General features: G+C 41.2%; 1 protein-coding gene across 1 annotated transcript; it reads right to left on the bottom strand.

Moving 5' to 3' along the window:
- Positions 1-361: 361 nt before the first annotated feature.
- On the bottom strand, positions 362-18,987 carry unpg (homeobox protein unplugged). The gene is made up of 3 exons (XM_017900201.1): positions 18,711-18,987; positions 16,176-16,487; positions 362-1,122 (listed from the first exon to the last, which is right to left on the bottom strand). The coding sequence occupies exons 1-3, from the start codon at positions 18,985-18,987 to the stop codon at positions 362-364; spliced, it is 1,350 nt and encodes a 449-aa protein (XP_017755690.1).
- Positions 18,988-19,431: the final 444 nt, after the last annotated feature.

Here is a 19,431-nt window from a genome sequence, read left to right as displayed (position 1 = left end):
TCATGATTTACAACGCGATATAACAGGAATTTGAATCTTCAATTTGTATTATCGAATTGCCTACTGACAGTCGTAGAACGGCTGATTGGTATTTCGACGTTAACAGGTTATCACGAGACGTGATACTTTGTCTGCAATTCGCAAAATGAACGTACGAAATATCGTTAGAGCAACCCATCGCGTAGACCATCGAACCTTCTACTCTTCCCTCGTCACTTACCATCTTCGAACGTTGAAACCATCGTAAAATTGCACCGATTTCACTCGTTCCTCCGAACACCGAACCTCTCCGTTTCATAAATACCCAAACTTCACGAGTCTGCAGTTAGCAGCAAATGCACAGTTCACTTCTTAGCTTTCACTACCTGCCGGAAGAACTGAGTCCACCGCGATGAGACGGAACCGTGAATGCTCTTAGTCCGACCCCGACCCCGATCCCGACTCCGCTGTTCAGAGGACTCTGCACCTGACCGGTCAGGTTGATAGAGGAATTGACCAATCCAAGAGCGTCTCCCAGAACGGACGTCGAAGCGCCGGACGTGGGACTCTCGTTCGTGGGTCTAACTCTGGGGGGCCTGGCGCACTTCTCCAGATGATGGTGGTGAGATCTCACTGCCAACCGACTGACGTGCACCGGGATCGGCACTACGATCCTGGTCCCGTTCCCGGAGTGTTGGCCAGCAGCTCCGTTGTGTCTGCTGGAGGCACCTGCGGTCGCCATGCTGCTTCCACCGGACCCAACTCCGCTGCCACTTAGTCCTGCCTTCACCCTTTTCCACTTGGCCCTCCGATTCTGGAACCAGATCTTCACCTGGACCTCTGACAGCTTCAGAGCGTGGGCGATGTGCGATCTCTCGGTGAGGCTGAGGTACTTCTTCGCGTGGAACTCTCGTTCCAGTTCCAGCAATTGCTCAGAGGTGAAGGCCGTCCGCCTGCGTCTGGCCTTGTTGTTGTTGGACCCGCTGGTTGACGTGCTCTGCCCGTTTTCTAGCGACCCTCCGGGACTCACGTTGCTGGACGCGTTGCTGGACATCGTGTCCGTGGCGTCGTGACCCTCGCCAGCCATGCCCAACCCTCCGCCTTCGTCCTCGCTGTCCGCCGAGGCGCGACCATTTTCGGAACCTGAAAAATAGACAGGTCAGGCACGAAGAGTAATTTTTGAACAATCCTTAGAGCTATAGATCTCTCGTGTCTTTTCTTTCTCTTTCTCTGTTAATCGTTATCGGTGTCAAGAAATGAAGCATAGTCGATGCTAAATAGTATTTCGGTGACCATCTTTGAGTAAGTTTATTTTCGGCTGGCCGCCGCTCATGAATACGAGTGCCACGTCATGGACTGATGGAATAATTGCATGGAGCCTCGATGGAAAGCAATTAACAACGATATAGTTTGAGGAGAAGGAAGATTTAATATGCGGGACATGTGACTGGTTCGTCCATAATGCGTTATGCTCCTCGATCGAAGTCTCACTCGCTTCTGTTATTTTCCATGTGCTCTATTCTCTTTCCCCGTGCCTTCTCGCGAGCCAGCCGGACAGTCTACTTACTGTAAACGATGGCGAACGGTGTTTTATAATCTCACTGCATTTTATACACTTGGGTTGCCGTGCAGATCAAATATTGAGTATGCTCGAATGCAAACTTTCCGTTGGAAATGATAATGGAAAAGTGGAAAGTTCTTGTAAGAATCGTGTTTAGCAGCTGAAGTTGATAGAACTTCAACTGCCTCGTAGATTATTCAGAATCGTTATGTTGCCATCAAAGCTGTTTATGAAAATTATTAACCAAACTGCTTAGCCGTGTTGTGCACGGTGGTCGATACGCGGAACTCACTGTAGGCATAAGTAGCGTGAAACAGAAATGAAAAGGCGCAAAGAAGCAGATATCAAAACTTTCAGCCGTTCCACGGTTACACATCCATATTTACGTGGAAAGTTCTAAGAAATGGTCGGAACACCTGACCGGCAACCTATAATCAGCCGCGGAGGAGCTTACAAAAATATTTTTAAGTCATCGATAAAATATCGGGATGGAATTTTTCCACGGTAGCGCGATGGGCAGACGATACCGGATGAAAAAGCGGCGTCATCGTCGATTTACAGGAATATCACGGGAACGCGATGGCCGCCGCAGGAACGGCACTCCCTTCGCCAGCTGTCCGCGAACTATCGAGATTATAGCTTCCGTGGTTTATTCATTTTCGTGTTTACGGCTGTTACACGCGTCGGACGAAGCGGAACACGGAGTTCCGCGACGAAGTTACCGCAGCGGGAGTTTGATGCACCCGCGTGTTTATTAATTCAAGGAGTTTCGATTGAATGGGCCATACGCTTCCGCGAACGAGACAAGTCCGCGACGTTCCCCGACTCTCCAACGGGCAAACGTTCGGGCGTTGTCCCCTCGTGGTCTTTACATTTTCTACGATACCAGAGGCGAGCTGATCGATCGTAGAAAACGATACCGTTACATCTCTATTCCGCGCTCCTTCCACCAGCCGTCGAGGTTGGATAGAGCAATTGCTCGATACCGTGCCACGGCAGCTCTGTTCCACCTTCAGCCTGTTCACCTACAGTCGACTTTTAACCTATTGGTCTGATCAACTGTTGGAGAAATTCTCTTAAATATCTATACGTGTGGGACAGATATCACGAGTATAAATAATACTTCGATGCTTTATTTCCAAGGTGCTTTAAATGGATATTTCCTTGCTCTTGATTGACATTGAATGAACGAAGCGAGATGTTGAAGATTATTCAGTTGCTACGAATATCGACGTTGCAGTGATTTTTTGCATCACGGCGTAAGAGAAATGTATCGGTTCTGAGAGAAATTCACGAAATTCACTTCAATTACCACGAGAAAGTACTTTATTAACGTTATGTATCTTTTTCCGTGCTCTACTATCAATGGAGTACAGATTTGTTCTTTCGAACACCATCTTTTCCTATCCAATCTCTAAATAATTTTTCTATCCAATCCAATTATTCATATCTAATCTCTCAGTTTAATTTCTTTACCAACGAGTCGAATTTTATAATTTACAGGCGTTGTCAAAAATTAAAAATTTGCATATTCGTACTCCCGTGTAAGTGTAAATTACTCTGCGTCAAGTGCACATTCTCAGTTTATAGAAAACGAGAGAAAATAAACGTTTCCCGTGCTCTGCTAGTACTGAAGTACAAATTTCTTCTTTTAAAGACCATCTTTCAGCTTAATTTCTTCATCAGCGAGTCGAATTTTATAATTTACACGCGTTGTCAAAAATGAAAAATTTGCATATTCACATTCCCGTGTAATTGCAAATTGTTCAACGGCAGGTGCACATTTTTAATTTATAGGTAACGAAAGAAAATAAAAGAATTGTTCGAATTAAACGTTTCGAGACTTCGAAATGGACGTTCGGTTCTGTTTAAGAATTTCATAAAACGTCTGGCTGGTTGCGTGATTAGAATCGTCGACAGCTTGGAAATTAGGGTATTCTTATTATTCCTCGCGATTATCTGCGCGATATAAAGTACAGTTCGTTGTCTATGCTCGGTCGAGTGCACCGTTCGCCAAGATACTGGCGATTCGCCAAATCAGAGTTCGATCCGGTTCCTGCACCCGTCGGAATGGCGCTGTAGTCGCGGAACTATACATCTTCGTGATATATTCTCTACCAGCGAATGTTTTGAAAAATAGACACAGACGTGTTTCCCTTTTCACGAGCGTACGTGGAAACTGCAGTACCTCACCGCTGTGGACGGAATAACATTTTCCCTTTTTCCCCGTGAAAACGAGCGATACCCATGCGAACAGCGATTGGTATAATCCACTTCGGCGAAGTATAATTTCCCCTCTTGCTATGATTGCGAAATAATCATTTTGAGTCTTATTACAGAGAAAACTCGGAGCAATTATCTTATGCCGCATCCGCGTTATTTATGATTTTAAATAGAATTACTCGTGTAACGACATGTTCTTCCGGCTGATACCACATATCGCTCCTAGATCTTGGAAATATTTCTACAACCGCATAGTTCTTGTCTAGTTAACCCCGTTATTCTTCACGATAACTTTCCACGCTAGTCGAGCCCCTCCCATTGTCCGAAACGACAGAATCGCACCGATTTAAGCACCGAGTTAGGACAATATCGTTTAATCGGTGCCACGAAAGGAAATTTCATTTCACGTACTGTCGATAGCGGTATCCCCGGCTTTAAATACTGTAATAACTCACACGGCTAGACGTATCTAGGTTACACCGTTGCATTTAATGCAGGCTACTTATTAGACCCCTATCGCCAGGCTAATTTTACGTAGCAGAATATCCCGTTGTGCCACGAAAATTAGACAAACGAATCGATGCGCGGAGGGGACAGCAGCCATGTTGGATCAAGCTCGGAATCGTTTCTCGAGCGAGTAAAATATCACCGATGACTGTTCTTCGTCCGATTAATTTTAATCATCGCTCGGGTATAACTCGAGTTTGGCGAAACCTTTATGTCGCGAGTCCATTAACGGTATCGACCAATCCGAGGGTCCAATTCCGGCCGTGTCGCTGCAAGGGGACAACGTTTTTTTTTCCGTCAGAATTTGGTTTCTCCTTGCGTATAGCGCGGAGAGACGATCCTCCCTTGCCATGTTGCTCGCCACGGGGATCAGAATGGGTAATGAATAAGAGAAAAATCGAGAACAGGAGATTCTGCTGCTAAAGCGAAAAGATACCGTTGTAGATTCAAAGGTTAGAAAAGGAACACAGTGCTTCGCGTATTCGGTGTGACGGTAATTTTGATTAAGAATAAGGAAAATAAGGGATATGATATAATTTATAGAGATACACTTTTAGCACGATGTCTGAAGAAAGATTGGACCCTTTGCGAGGGGAGGAGAAGAGAGGGCTGGGTTAAAATGAGTCTATAACTCGGTGACCGATTGTACTTTATTCCGTTGGATACGATATTCACACGTCGCTGTAGTCCCTTGCGTAAAGACTTCCGCGGTTAAATCAACTCCTCGAGCTGAGTTTTAATCCTTTGCACTCGAGAAGTGACCCTCAGTCGCCATTTAACACGTTAAACGCCACGCCGGTTTTACGCGCCGTTCCGTTCACGCCACAGTTAGCCGTCATGCGGGCCCTTCCGGGCCATACGGACCGACGAGGCCTGAACCGAAAGTCTAGCGTCGGTCCCTAGGAACCGGCATGGCGTTTAACGCGATTTGCGCTCATAGCGACGCTGGCAATAAGGACAAAACAGTCCTCTTGGTTCATAGCGACGCTGGTAATAAGGACGTACGGTCCTAGGGCCGCAACAGCGGACGCATATATGTACTTCCGTATATTTACGAGTTCCCTGGCCCTATCAGTCGTTTTTACCGAACGCATATACGAATTCCTCGGCCAAACTGATCCGCCGCGCAAATCAAACGGGTCGCCGCTTCGTTTTGAGACCCCGGTTATCAGTGCTACGTACTCATCATTCACACCACCTTATCGGTAACCGGAGTTCGCGTACTCTTACGTACTCTTACACCTTCGTGTCCGTATGCAGCGAAGAATGGCGCGGAACTGACCACCTAGTGTCAAGAAAGAACAAACGCTTGGCCCGCTACAGCTGTCAACAATTTTATATCGGTGCCAAACGTCGTTCTTAGAACAAAAGTGACAATGCATAACGTTGTCTGTCAACGGATACTCCTCTCGCGTCTCTCCGTGATCAAAAAATTATTGCTTCGAGAAGTCTGCTAGGGATTCGTCGCTTCCAATTTTGGGGAAAAATTAGACAATTCTGGAATACTTAGATCGCGTGATATTTAGATCGTGGCCCGATGGAGATGGATTTAGATTTTGGCTCCGTTTCGTATAAAACTTGGAAACCGCTGCTTTTCAGACGATCGTTTGTCTGAGGTCATTGGAAGCCGCGATCGATGCGGCTGTTATTTAGCCGCACAGCTGCTAAATTAATCACGCCATCTAACAAGCAGACGACATCGTTTACCGAAATCGCGATGTCAATTGCTGCGATTCAATGAAATTCCCGCGACAAATTTTTAATGCAAACAGAAGTTCATCGGAGTAATTATTTCCGCTTAAATCTGTTCCAAACTACAAATTGCACGGGGATCTTTCATCTCTGATTTATCCAATTGACGATCGAGTTACGTACGCGATAATTAATCGCTGATTCTGTAAGTGTTAGGAAAATCGATTTACTTTCACGATTACGTCATTGTCTCTGATCAGAAAAGGAGGAATAGAATTTTTTAGACATTTTACAATTTTTAACGCGTTTTTCGTTAAATGGGGTTGCTCTCACTCCTTTAATATGGACGATGCGCGATAAAAATGAATACGTGTGAAATATACGTGGGGTACCATTTCTTATTTTAGAAAAAACAAATTGTTAACCGATCGATGACCCACGTGGCATTTTCTAGAAGCAACTGGAAAAAGATACCGTCACGAAAGGCTATTTTTGATAGCAAAGCTGAGTTGCCTGGTCTCTACGGGGAGGTGAAACGCAGGTGAACAAAATCGGAATCGTCACGGGGGGCAAATCGCTAATGGGCTGAATCGTATCAGCCAATTAGCGATTGGATAAGGCACGCCATCGAGCTTCGCGAAAAGCATAAAGACAGGACCCCTCGACGACACAGGCAGAGTCCTTAGCGAAGAAGCGTCGAAGAGTCTTCGTAGAAATAGATCGTGACCGGCACGGACGTGAGTCGTTCGGTGTCGGAGAGAGTGAAATTAGAGCGTGTTTCCGTGTGTTATAGTTACGTTATTTTAGTGTTCTTTTCCCGAGTCAAATTAGTTTTCCGAGTTTAGCGTTCGTATTATTCCGTTCTCGTTGTTCTGTCCGTTTTCGGTGTCTCGAAACCTTTCGCGCAGACCCGATATTCCTTCGATTAAGCAAGGATCATATAAATATTTAATTCCTGTACGCTGAAGACGATAAAACCAGTCTTCGGCATCCTACGTATATTTTTGAGAACCATCTCTTCAGTTGAATAGCTCCCCTCGCTAAATAGCTATATTCGACGTGGAAAAATATAGATCCTAACCACTCATTTCAAGAAAAATGTTATATGTACAGGATACAAATCTAAAGGGCACGCGAAACGATATTATTTGTCAAAAATAACACAACTATCCGGAGAAAATGGAGTTCGGCAAATGGAAGATGAATGATGCAAACGCGGGGCATTATATACTCGCGAAGTGTGATCCACATTATAAAATAAAGCTGTCAGATCGTCGTCGACTTCGCGTTGTTCCAAATGGAAATGAAAGATCGCGGGATGATAATTAAATTACACATGGATATCCGAAAAATGATTGTCACGACGTTTCCTCCGAATGTGTCTATCAACGTAGCGGGTTCTTTAAGATGCTATAAATTCTCCAGTAACCGGGGGGTCTCATTCAGTCTGACGACCGGCAGTCCGTTCATTGAATAATTTCATTTAATTCACCGATCGATACGTCGTTCTTGCGATTTTATTCATTTTCCGAATCTCCTCCTTCCAGAACGCCACGTTAACCTGATTAATTTTGCCCATCAGCTGAGCCACTATTCGACGTGACGTCCGTCATTTGCGCAATGAACGATAATCCCATTAAAAACCAGCCGCTAGGTTAACAACGATCTTTTAGATACAGATCGGGAATTTTTATCTCGAATTTATACTTCGTCTTGGTAGTTTCACACCAGTGGTATGAATCTAATTGACATCGGTGAGAGACGACGAAGAATAGGCGAGTTATGGTAAATTTATTAACATTTAGACATTCGCTATGTTCGATACTAGTGGCAATGTATTATTCCGCGACTCGGTTTGGCAGGATCGTCTGTTAAAACTTGACAGAAAGGACAGATATAAATACTCCATCGTCGAATTCGGTGAATCTCGGAATTTTTCTTTCATATATTTCTTCCCCTTTTGTCTCGTGGTGTCTCGGTGCAACTCGACGTAGGTCGAGTTAAAAGTTCAAGCCCTGTGTTCGATAGATCGCAGCAGCAGCACAGTTCCTCGAGTTTTGGTTATACATCTGCTTCCCTACTAGCCGAGTGGCTCGATGGAGAATTTCATTAGAGAGACTGGAGCCATTTTAAGACTCATTGCGGTTCGTTTAAAGCGGCCCAGGCGCTATGCAAATAGACTTACACGAAAGAACGATCGATCGTTTCTTAAACAAAAAGCACATAAAACGGACACAACTCGGTGAATGAAATCGGCTGGATCTAAAAGTAAGAGTTCGGGGAATAGCGATCCTTACGACAGCGATTCAAGTTTCACGAGCATGAAGACATTCGCCGTTTTGTGATTCGGCACATGCAGGTGAAAGAACATCTTAATTACGCAACTGGTAACAAGGTAAAACTGTCCGGGCAGAAAATTCGTGACTTTGGATTTTTCAGCGCGAATAAACACCATATGGGGATAATTAACGCTATAAGTTAATATATATAAAATACACTATATACTACGAAAGGAAAGCATAGCTTAAATAGGTTTTCAAACTTCTGATTAATAATTCTGCAATTTAGCGTTATCGCTTTGGAATTTGCCCTAGGCTTTGCAATTTTTCTTTTAATATTCGGTTTTAGAGTCCATCCATTTTTCACGGTGTTTCATCGGTCATCGGATCAATCGTGACAACATGAATAACGATTCGTCGTTATTTTTCCAATTTTCCAAATTTCACGATGTAGAAGACACACTTCGCTTCGTTCTACGAAATACGACCACCCGTGGTTTTAGAGTCCATCCATTTTTCACGGTGTTTCATCGGTCATCGGATCAATCGTGACAACATGTATAACGATTCGTCGTTATTTTTCCAATTTTCCAAATTTCACGAAATTTGGGAGGACACATTTTACTTCGTTCTACGAAACACGACCGCCCCAATTCGAGAAGTAACAATTTACTCCAACACGACATGCAAATAAATTCCCACGCAGAGTAACACCTTGACAAGTACACCCATCGGTCATCAGACCAATCGTGACAACGAAGATTCATCGTAACTTTCCAAATTTCACGAAACAGAGGACACACTCCACTTCGTTCTACGAGACACCACTACCCCAATTCGAAAAATAACAAATTACCCCAAAATGGCGTACAAACAAATTTCGACGCAGCGCAACACCTTGACAAGTACACCCAAAACTAGAATCTCTCGTACCCAAGACATTTCCGCGACATAAAGACCGGTGGATCGTCGGAATCCCAAATTCCCGTAGCCCAAAGGTAGCAAAGATGAGGGAAGAAGGGAAGAAGCGTCGGAACGACCGGATCCGTGGTACCACAGCCAAGTCAGAGACTTCCTTTCACGGGGTGCTGTCGTTAAGACGAGCAGATTCACAGAAGAGGAATCGTAAAGCGAGAAATGGACGATGGAGGCGCAGGGCGATTCAGGTGGATCGTTTCCGATCGTCGGGGGCCAAGAATAGAGAGGGCATGCGTCTCGGATCGGCGTGTTCGTCGTAACGATCGGCACACCGGTTCGGCACGGTGCGTCATAAATGACCGATGACAGATTCCTCGAAGCCATTTCGTTGCGCATACGAAATCGCCTCGGTCGGCGGTACATCAATAAAAAGTGATCGGCCACGAATAAATGCGCGCGACTTCGTCGATCGTCCGTTCGCCCCCGCCGCCTTCGGAAATACGTGATCGGCGAGTTTCGACTTTCCATCGAACATCGGCTACTCCCGCCACGCCTGCGACACGCCGGACAACCATCGCGACCCATTACGGATCTATCCGCGCCGCTCGAAACAATTAGGGGGCCCGAGTTTCCCGGCCATCCGAGGGAACGTGGGAAACCATTCGAGTTTCCAATCGCGATTCCGATGTGTGCTTTATGGAGAAAGCAGTAACCGATCGTATAGCCCGTAGAAACGATGCGCGATAGCTAGCTGGGGACGTCGATGCCATCGTTGATCGATAGTTTAAATTTATTTCCGATACGCGCGTGTCGCATCGTAATTATTCGGAACACAGCGAATCGAAAGTGTGAAATTTCGTGGTAAAATTCGTTCTCCAAATTGGACGAGTGTCTTCTCGATAATTATTAATTTTCGTATAGCGCGGCAGAGGCGCTACATCTGTTGCACCAACTGTACGGTTTTATGTGCCTGGATTTGAGGTTGGAGATAATTTTTCGTTGATATGCTCGAAGGAAAGGGTAATTTGCGGCGAATGCCGTTACACGGTGGTGGCAGACTTATGAAATATTAATGAAATAATTGTTAAATGATAGAGACTTTCTTAATAAGCTGCTACATTGTTTCTCGAAAACACGCTCGCGTGTACATGCTATTTCCTGATAATATGCTAACCATAGCGTGTAACAGTAATATATCGGGAGAGTTGATTATCATAAATGGGAACGTATTTTAATTCCGCGCGCACAGAGGTCATTCCAATTAGCAGCTTAACCGAAGGTTAAATTAATTTGCGTGGATGATTCTCCGATTATTTCGTGCAGTGTACCTGAGGCCAGTAGTGGGGGATAATAAATTGGACGAAATGGGAACGAAAAGTGATTAGTAAGCAAGCAACGTGTTACGTGACTTCGTTGATTCGTGATCGGAGTTCATTAACTCGAATAATGCTCTTTGCTGCAATTATAATTCTCAATTTCATTAACAGACACCTTCCAGGAGCGTACCCTCGACTACGATCGCAGTCGCCACGGCCGAAGCCGGCAAAGGGCCCGAGATCCACAGTAGCGTGCATAAATTATAGACGTCCCAAAGTCAAATCTCATACAGCTCGCACACACCTGTAAAATTCTGTACGCACACGCGCTTAAGTACGTGATACGGTACTCGGTGAATCCTGGCCGAATTTCAAACGCCGGACGAACATTCGAGGAAGAACCCCTGTTCCTCGAACACAAGGGGGCGACGTACGGAAATTTCTTCGATCCGATCGATAATTTATCGAATATATTTTTCCGTGGAATCAGTGCTCGATGGAATGTACGCGAGGGATTCCTCGAACCGCCATTTTTCTAACGAACGTTCAATCGCCAATGAAGATAAAGTTCCTCGATTTCGATGAGAACGAAGACACCTTTGGAAATTAACACCCGTTTCTCATTGCCATTGTCTATTTATTCGGTGGAATTACAGATTTATATTTCAAACCTCCAAGGTGACATTTGCATTCTCGTACGAATATCTTTTTAACGAACACGAATTATAGGTTTACCTGCCTGAGATAGGGTTCGAAAATTTTTAAGATTAATTAACGTTACGATTTTCCATATTAATTTACATATTGACACTAGAACTGTCGATCTTTAATGGGTACCTAATTACAACGTGCACAGATTATAGTAACTTTAGCGGTATAATAAATATGAGTGAATATATCGATTACAGTTCTTTCTTAACCCTTTGCACTCTAGAGGTGCCCTTTAGTCGCCATTTGATAAAATTTCGAAGATCGATATTAATTAGTATGTCAAATTTAAGATAATGTAAGAGGCATCGAAATCAAATAATTCTATGTGTTAATTATTATACAATTTTTTATTTACTGCTCAAAGAAATATCGTAAGCTTTATTGCAGAAAATCTTTGAACTCCTACTCTGCTTTAGTCAAAAAATCGTCGAGTGCAAAGGGTTTATATGAGTTCATACCAATTTTATTCTTGAAGCAGGTATATGTGTTCGGGGACCAATCATTTTCACTGGGTTGGTAGTTCTAGTGTTAATAATCAACGTTACAGTTATTTACTTATGTAATTATGTAATAATTACATATTAAAAATATGAAACTGGAAATGGGGTTGTTAAAGATTCGTCGTGAAAATTTCCATGAACGAAGGAGGAATGAATCGGATTCTTCCGAATCGAGGAATCAAAGTTTTCACACAGAGACAGATCCATTGAAACTATGGCGGATCTGTTACCATTCTAATGAGACTCTTATCGATCGACGTTTATTTTAATTAGTAATTGTTGCGGCATTTCGTCAGTTCTAGAAATAATTGAAACGATCACTCCCGCATCCTGTTAACACTAACAACCGTCAGACGTCGAGCTATGGTATAGAGCTTGCCCGTGCCTCGAATATAGAATTACCGATGGCTGTAAGTTAATAGCGGAATATAAATAAATAGGTATTTCACGATCCCGTTCGCATGACGGTGCACCGACGTTAATAAACTATCGGAATCGAAGATGATGTTCCATCTCGAGCTGCATCGCAAGTATAAGTAACGCGATTGAAGAGTCGATATACTTATTCCAAAAATTATTCCGCATAGAGATATGTAAGTTTCGAGTTTGAGAACAATTTACATGTAATTGTCAGAGTAATTCAAGGATAAATGGAATAAACGTTTACGAAATATTTAAATATTTAAAGTTTATTAATCGATATTGATTAATAAATATTTCAATATTTAAATTTCGTAAAGCTCGCGAAATATTTCAATTCTAAACGAAGGGTATTTTTCGCGCGTGAGAAATTATAGAAAATATAGTCATTTTTGCAAGTGCAAAATTTTTATTTTTAATTTCAACTTTTTCGAACTTTTAATTTTAACTTTTTAATTTGATATCGCAATCGGTGGTGTAGCAAGTTATACTGTGTAGAGATTTTAGATAAGCATGTTTTTAGGAACATGGCTTCATGGTGTTCATTTTTATACACGTTGAAGTAAATAGAGCATTTCCAAAATATCGTAGAATATATTATATGGAATCGTTTAAAATGAATTGAGGAAAGGAAGGAAATCAAAAACGTGTATCAAGTATTCGCAAAATTAAAAATGTACCATAATGGAAGACAAGAAATATGAAGTTTATTAAAAAATTATTCGACAGCATCCCCGTAAGAATTATTGCTTGTCGAAGGAACAAGATATTAATCGCGTCGATATTTTCTCCAAAAATATTTTCACTACCCTAAGATTTTCGCACAGTATAACTCGCTATACCACCGATTGCGATATCAAATTAAAAAGCACTCCATTTTATCTACAATGTTAAAAGTATCCTTTAACTTTTCCGTCAAAGTATATTGTACATAAGCACGCTTAAAATCATCTATAAAATAATTTAGCTCTTTGGGGCACGCTGGGATTAAAAGTGTCCCACTTTTTCGATGCACTCTAATACATGCTGGGACATTTTTTGGGGGCCTGCGGGGGGGAGGGGAGGGGCTGAGACGTTTCCACGGTGTTTCCCAAGCGGGAAACGCGAAACGAGCCGGTGTCATCGGAGAAACGGCGAATCGAAAAAAAATCGCGATGAATCGCTTACGGATTCCAGGAGCGTACCCTCGACTACGATCGCAGTCGCCACGGCCGAAGCCGGCAAAGGGCCCGAGATCCACAGTAGCGTGCATAAATTATAGACGTCCCAAAGTCAAATCTCATACAGCTCGCACACACCTGTAAAATTCTGTACGCACACGCGCTTAAGTACGTGATACGGTACTCGGTGAATCCTGGCCGAATTTCAAACGCCGGACGAACATTCGAGGAAGAACCCCTGTTCCTCGAACACAAGGGGGCGACGTACGGAAATTTCTTCGATCCGATCGATAATTTATCGAATATATTTTTCCGTGGAATCAGTGCTCGATGGAATGTACGCGAGGGATTCCTCGAACCGCCATTTTTCTAACGAACGTTCAATCGCCAATGAAGATAAAGTTCCTCGATTTCGATGAGAACGAAGACACCTTTGGAAATTAACACCCGTTTCTCATTGCCATTGTCTATTTATTCGGTGGAATTACAGATTTATATTTCAAACCTCCAAGGTGACATTTGCATTCTCGTACGAATATCTTTTTAACGAACACGAATTATAGGTTTACCTGCCTGAGATAGGGTTCGAAAATTTTTAAGATTAATTAACGTTACGATTTTCCATATTAATTTACATATTGACACTAGAACTGTCGATCTTTAATGGGTACCTAATTACAACGTGCACAGATTATAGTAACTTTAGCGGTATAATAAATATGAGTGAATATATCGATTACAGTTCTTTCTTAACCCTTTGCACTCTAGAGGTGCCCTTTAGTCGCCATTTGATAAAATTTCGAAGATCGATATTAATTAGTATGTCAAATTTAAGATAATGTAAGAGGCATCGAAATCAAATAATTCTATGTGTTAATTATTATACAATTTTTTATTTACTGCTCAAAGAAATATCGTAAGCTTTATTGCAGAAAATCTTTGAACTCCTACTCTGCTTTAGTCAAAAAATCGTCGAGTGCAAAGGGTTTATATGAGTTCATACCAATTTTATTCTTGAAGCAGGTATATGTGTTCGGGGACCAATCATTTTCACTGGGTTGGTAGTTCTAGTGTTAATAATCAACGTTACAGTTATTTACTTATGTAATTATGTAATAATTACATATTAAAAATATGAAACTGGAAATGGGGTTGTTAAAGATTCGTCGTGAAAATTTCCATGAACGAAGGAGGAATGAATCGGATTCTTCCGAATCGAGGAATCAAAGTTTTCACACAGAGACAGATCCATTGAAACTATGGCGGATCTGTTACCATTCTAATGAGACTCTTATCGATCGACGTTTATTTTAATTAGTAATTGTTGCGGCATTTCGTCAGTTCTAGAAATAATTGAAACGATCACTCCCGCATCCTGTTAACACTAACAACCGTCAGACGTCGAGCTATGGTATAGAGCTTGCCCGTGCCTCGAATATAGAATTACCGATGGCTGTAAGTTAATAGCGGAATATAAATAAATAGGTATTTCACGATCCCGTTCGCATGACGGTGCACCGACGTTAATAAACTATCGGAATCGAAGATGATGTTCCATCTCGAGCTGCATCGCAAGTATAAGTAACGCGATTGAAGAGTCGATATACTTATTCCAAAAATTATTCCGCATAGAGATATGTAAGTTTCGAGTTTGAGAACAATTTACATGTAATTGTCAGAGTAATTCAAGGATAAATGGAATAAACGTTTACGAAATATTTAAATATTTAAAGTTTATTAATCGATATTGATTAATAAATATTTCAATATTTAAATTTCGTAAAGCTCGCGAAATATTTCAATTCTAAACGAAGGGTATTTTTCGCGCGTGAGAAATTATAGAAAATATAGTCATTTTTGCAAGTGCAAAATTTTTATTTTTAATTTCAACTTTTTCGAACTTTTAATTTTAACTTTTTAATTTGATATCGCAATCGGTGGTGTAGCAAGTTATACTGTGTAGAGATTTTAGATAAGCATGTTTTTAGGAACATGGCTTCATGGTGTTCATTTTTATACACGTTGAAGTAAATAGAGCATTTCCAAAATATCGTAGAATATATTATATGGAATCGTTTAAAATGAATTGAGGAAAGGAAGGAAATCAAAAACGTGTATCAAGTATTCGCAAAATTAAAAATGTACCATAATGGAAGACAAGAAATATGAAGTTTATTAAAAAATTATTCGACAGCATCCCCGTAAGAATTATTGCTTGTCGAAGGAACAAGATATTAATCGCGTCGATATTTTCTCCAAAAATATTTTCACTACCCTAAGATTTTCGCACAGTATAACTCGCTATACCACCGATTGCGATATCAAATTAAAAAGCACTCCATTTTATCTACAATGTTAAAAGTATCCTTTAACTTTTCCGTCAAAGTATATTGTACATAAGCACGCTTAAAATCATCTATAAAATAATTTAGCTCTTTGGGGCACGCTGGGATTAAAAGTGTCCCACTTTTTCGATGCACTCTAATACATGCTGGGACATTTTTAATCCCACTTCGAAATATTGCAATAGCTGCATGCTCATAGGTTTATATTTCATCTTAAAGCAGTCGATAATACCTTCGACAAATGTTATAAACGTATTCCCTCATGTTGGCAACATATAACATGAGACGTTGGGACAAATTAAGTCCCAACCTTTAACAACAAATTTTTATTCGTAACGTTACTAGTAAAAATATCCCAATTTTGTTTCATTCAAAACGCATTAAAATTTCTATGCAACACGGATCTACTTTATCATCTGAAATCCCGTGCCTCAAAGAGTTAAATCGTATGCATCCTAAAAATTGTGGAAAAATGAAGAACATCGATTCGAAAGAAGAAGAAAAGACAAAGGAATATGAAGACCATAGTAATGCACGCCATGTTTCATTCAGTGACGATCTTACCGTGTCTCGATTTAGACAGATCATGTGCAGGTGATGCCGGTGAATCGATACTACCATCGTCCTCGCTATCGGTGAAGCTGGCCGAGCCACGATGATTCGAGCCACGCTGACAAGCGGTGGGATAAGCCGCACCTTGAAGATGGTTCGTTCCTGGACCGAGATGCTGCGACAGCCGATTCTGATAGAGATCCTGATGGGACGGGTAACTGGCGGAGGTGTGCGCCGGTAACATCGGGACACCGGAAGCGCCTCCACTGCCGTACATCCGCATCGGTAGCCATGCACCGTACAAACCGAGTGGCACTCCAAAACCTGCAGTACAGACGGTTAATTAATATTTCGCGAGTACTTTGTTCCACATCGCTTAACTCCGCCGGGTAATTAACGCGTGACCGTGCGTGTTTCTTAATCGTCCTAACTGTCTTTAATTTTATTAAAGTTATTAATATAACCGGAGAAAAATTTTCGAAACGTATCGTATCCCTTATGGAATTATATTTTTGGTAAATTATTGTACTTTCCATTTATTCCGTTTAATCTGATATACATGTATCCTATTTCTCTCTTTTTCGTTTTCTGCTTTGTATTATATAGTAGGTATGTCATGACGAAAAATTTTCGAAACGTATGGTGTCCCTTATGGAATTATATTTCTGGCAAATTATTGTACTTTCCATTTGTTTCGTTTAACGCGATATTTATGTATGGTATTTTTCTCTTTTTCTTTTTCTGTTTTCTATCACATAGTAGGTATGGCATAATGAAAAATTTTCGAAACGTATGGTGTCCTTTATGGAATTATATTTTTGGTAAATTATTATAATTTCCATTCGTTTCGTTTAACGCGGTATATATGTATCGTATTTCTCTCTTTTCCCTTTTCTGTTTTATATTATATGGTAGATGTCATAACGAAAAATTTTCGAAACGTATGGTATCCCTTATGGAATTATATTTTTGATAAATTAATATAATTTCCATTTGTTTCGTTTAACGCGATATTTATGTATGGTATTTTTCTCTTTTTCTTTTTCTGTTTTGTATTATATAGTACTTAGGCATGTCATAACGAAAAATTTTCGAAACGTATGGTGTCCCTTATGGAATTATATTTTTGGTGAATTATTATAATTTCCATTTGTTTCGTTTAACGCGATATTTATGTATGGTATTTTTCTCTTTTTCTTTTTCTGCTTTGTATTATATAGTAGGTATGTCATAACGAACGAAGATAGGCGTACCCAAACTATCACAGTGGCGATACATATTTCAATGAATACCGTAGATAAGACTTCCTGTGAGTAACGCAGATAACATTCGTAGCGAAATATTTTAACGAGGAATTGTTCCATTTTTACTCGATTCGTTGATTTATCCGCTCGATACCGTGTCAATGATCCGCGAAATGTAAAATGCCCCCCGTTACGCGATATAGCACGAATTTAGAGCTTATCGCGTTCTTTGGGTGACGCAACGTTTAAGACGTGTTTCAGGTGAATTTATTTTAAGTAGACTTCATTCCGCGGCAAAAGTAGGGCGTTCGCGAATTAAATTATGCATGCTACATCCGGTAATTGCAAGATTCAGAATGAAAAGGCGGTTGTAGAATATGTAACGATAATTAATTGTTGATGCATCTCGTTTCTCGGTATTAACCAAATTCATGTTTTATTCCGCTGGTCTACAGATTTATACTAATTCGGAATATTCGGTGATACCTAATTAAAATCGTCCTCTCCTGTCGTTCTTAAGGACAGGAATAATTAAAAATTCAGAAATAAATATAAGTAAAAAATAAACAATAATTATCGTGCGATAACCCGATTAGTATCGCAATCACGAGACATAATTATCCGTCGATCTTAGGATGCAGCTGCTTGCAACGGAACATTTGTGAAAATTAATAGCAACAGCGTTCCGCGAGCTTTCATATTGGAACAATCGGAGGAAGCAGCGAATAAATGATCGACATCAGCGAAGAAAAGGAATACTATCGCGAGCATAACCAAATGTAATTTGATAAAAGCGTAACGCGAAATAAACGATAGGAATAAATGAATATAAAAATCGGAATAATTAACTATGCAATAATTATGCAAAATAAGATAGTAATTTTTCATACATTACGTTCCTTGATTATACGTGATGGTATACTACGATATGCCTCAATAGTTGGTTATACATTCTCATAATCTAGTTTGCGTTAGTACATCTACCATCTTGGCAGTGGCTAAATTTAGTTTGATAGCTAAATACTGAGCGAACGTAATAATTCCTAGATTTTCTAGCTACTTTCAACTTTCCCGATATTTTATTTCGCAATTCTCCAACTTTTTTGACTGAACTTTCACCGATTGGATTATAAGATCCAGAATTAGGTGTCACTAGGGACAAAATTGATAATTGCATAGCTACCGAGAAACCGGAAAGAAGAAACAAGCAAACGAATTTTGACAGGCCATTGCTAGAGATCTATTTAAACGTCGTCGAGACGAATACCGACAAATACTTTGCATGCATTAAACACAAACCAACCAGGAGGCAGTGCGCTGGCAGCTGCTGTCGCCAAATAGTGTCTCTGATAAAGATATTCTCTATCTCGATCAGAATCCTCTTCGTTCTCGTTCGCTCTCTCTCCCTGGGTCCCTGGATCGCAGTTTCCTTTCTGTGTACCACAATTCCCGATCAGACTCTCGATCGTGAAGGGTTTCGGAGTGGGTCGCCGCGGCAATTTCGATTCCCCGATCGATGACTCGAGTTCGTCGCTCGCTGATCCGACGTCCAGTTCCGTTTCCTCTACGTTCGAGTCCATTTTTGTTTCTCCGCTCAAAGTCCCTCGACGATGATTCGATCCGCGATCTATCGTCTCATGATGTTGCAATTTATGCTACTCCTCGATCCTTCGATTTTCACGTCGGATCTAAGATAAGAGTCTGTTTGTTCGGTGATTTTAAGAGTCTTCAACGAATTTTCCGTGCACTTACGTTTTACAGTACAGTTATCGTGTTCTATGGTTTAATAACGACGTCGAACCGCACCGCAATGGTTTTACGATTATATAATTCGATATGAATATTTATTGCTATATGAAAAGCGAATTTATGAATTCTAAAGTAAACTCGCGGCGCTAGAACTGCGTGAAAGATTGCGTCATTTGAATGATCTGGAATACCATTATTTTGTAACATACAGCATTTGGTGCATCAATAAATCCATCGTGAACGTGTATCTTCGACTGCGATGTTACTTACGTCTA

Source organism: Eufriesea mexicana, unplaced genomic scaffold, assembly GCF_001483705.2.
Source record: "Eufriesea mexicana isolate 0111107269 unplaced genomic scaffold, ASM148370v2 scaffold1137, whole genome shotgun sequence".
Lineage (NCBI taxonomy): Eukaryota > Metazoa > Arthropoda > Insecta > Hymenoptera > Apidae > Eufriesea > Eufriesea mexicana.
This window is presented reverse-complemented; position numbering and strand designations above follow the sequence as displayed.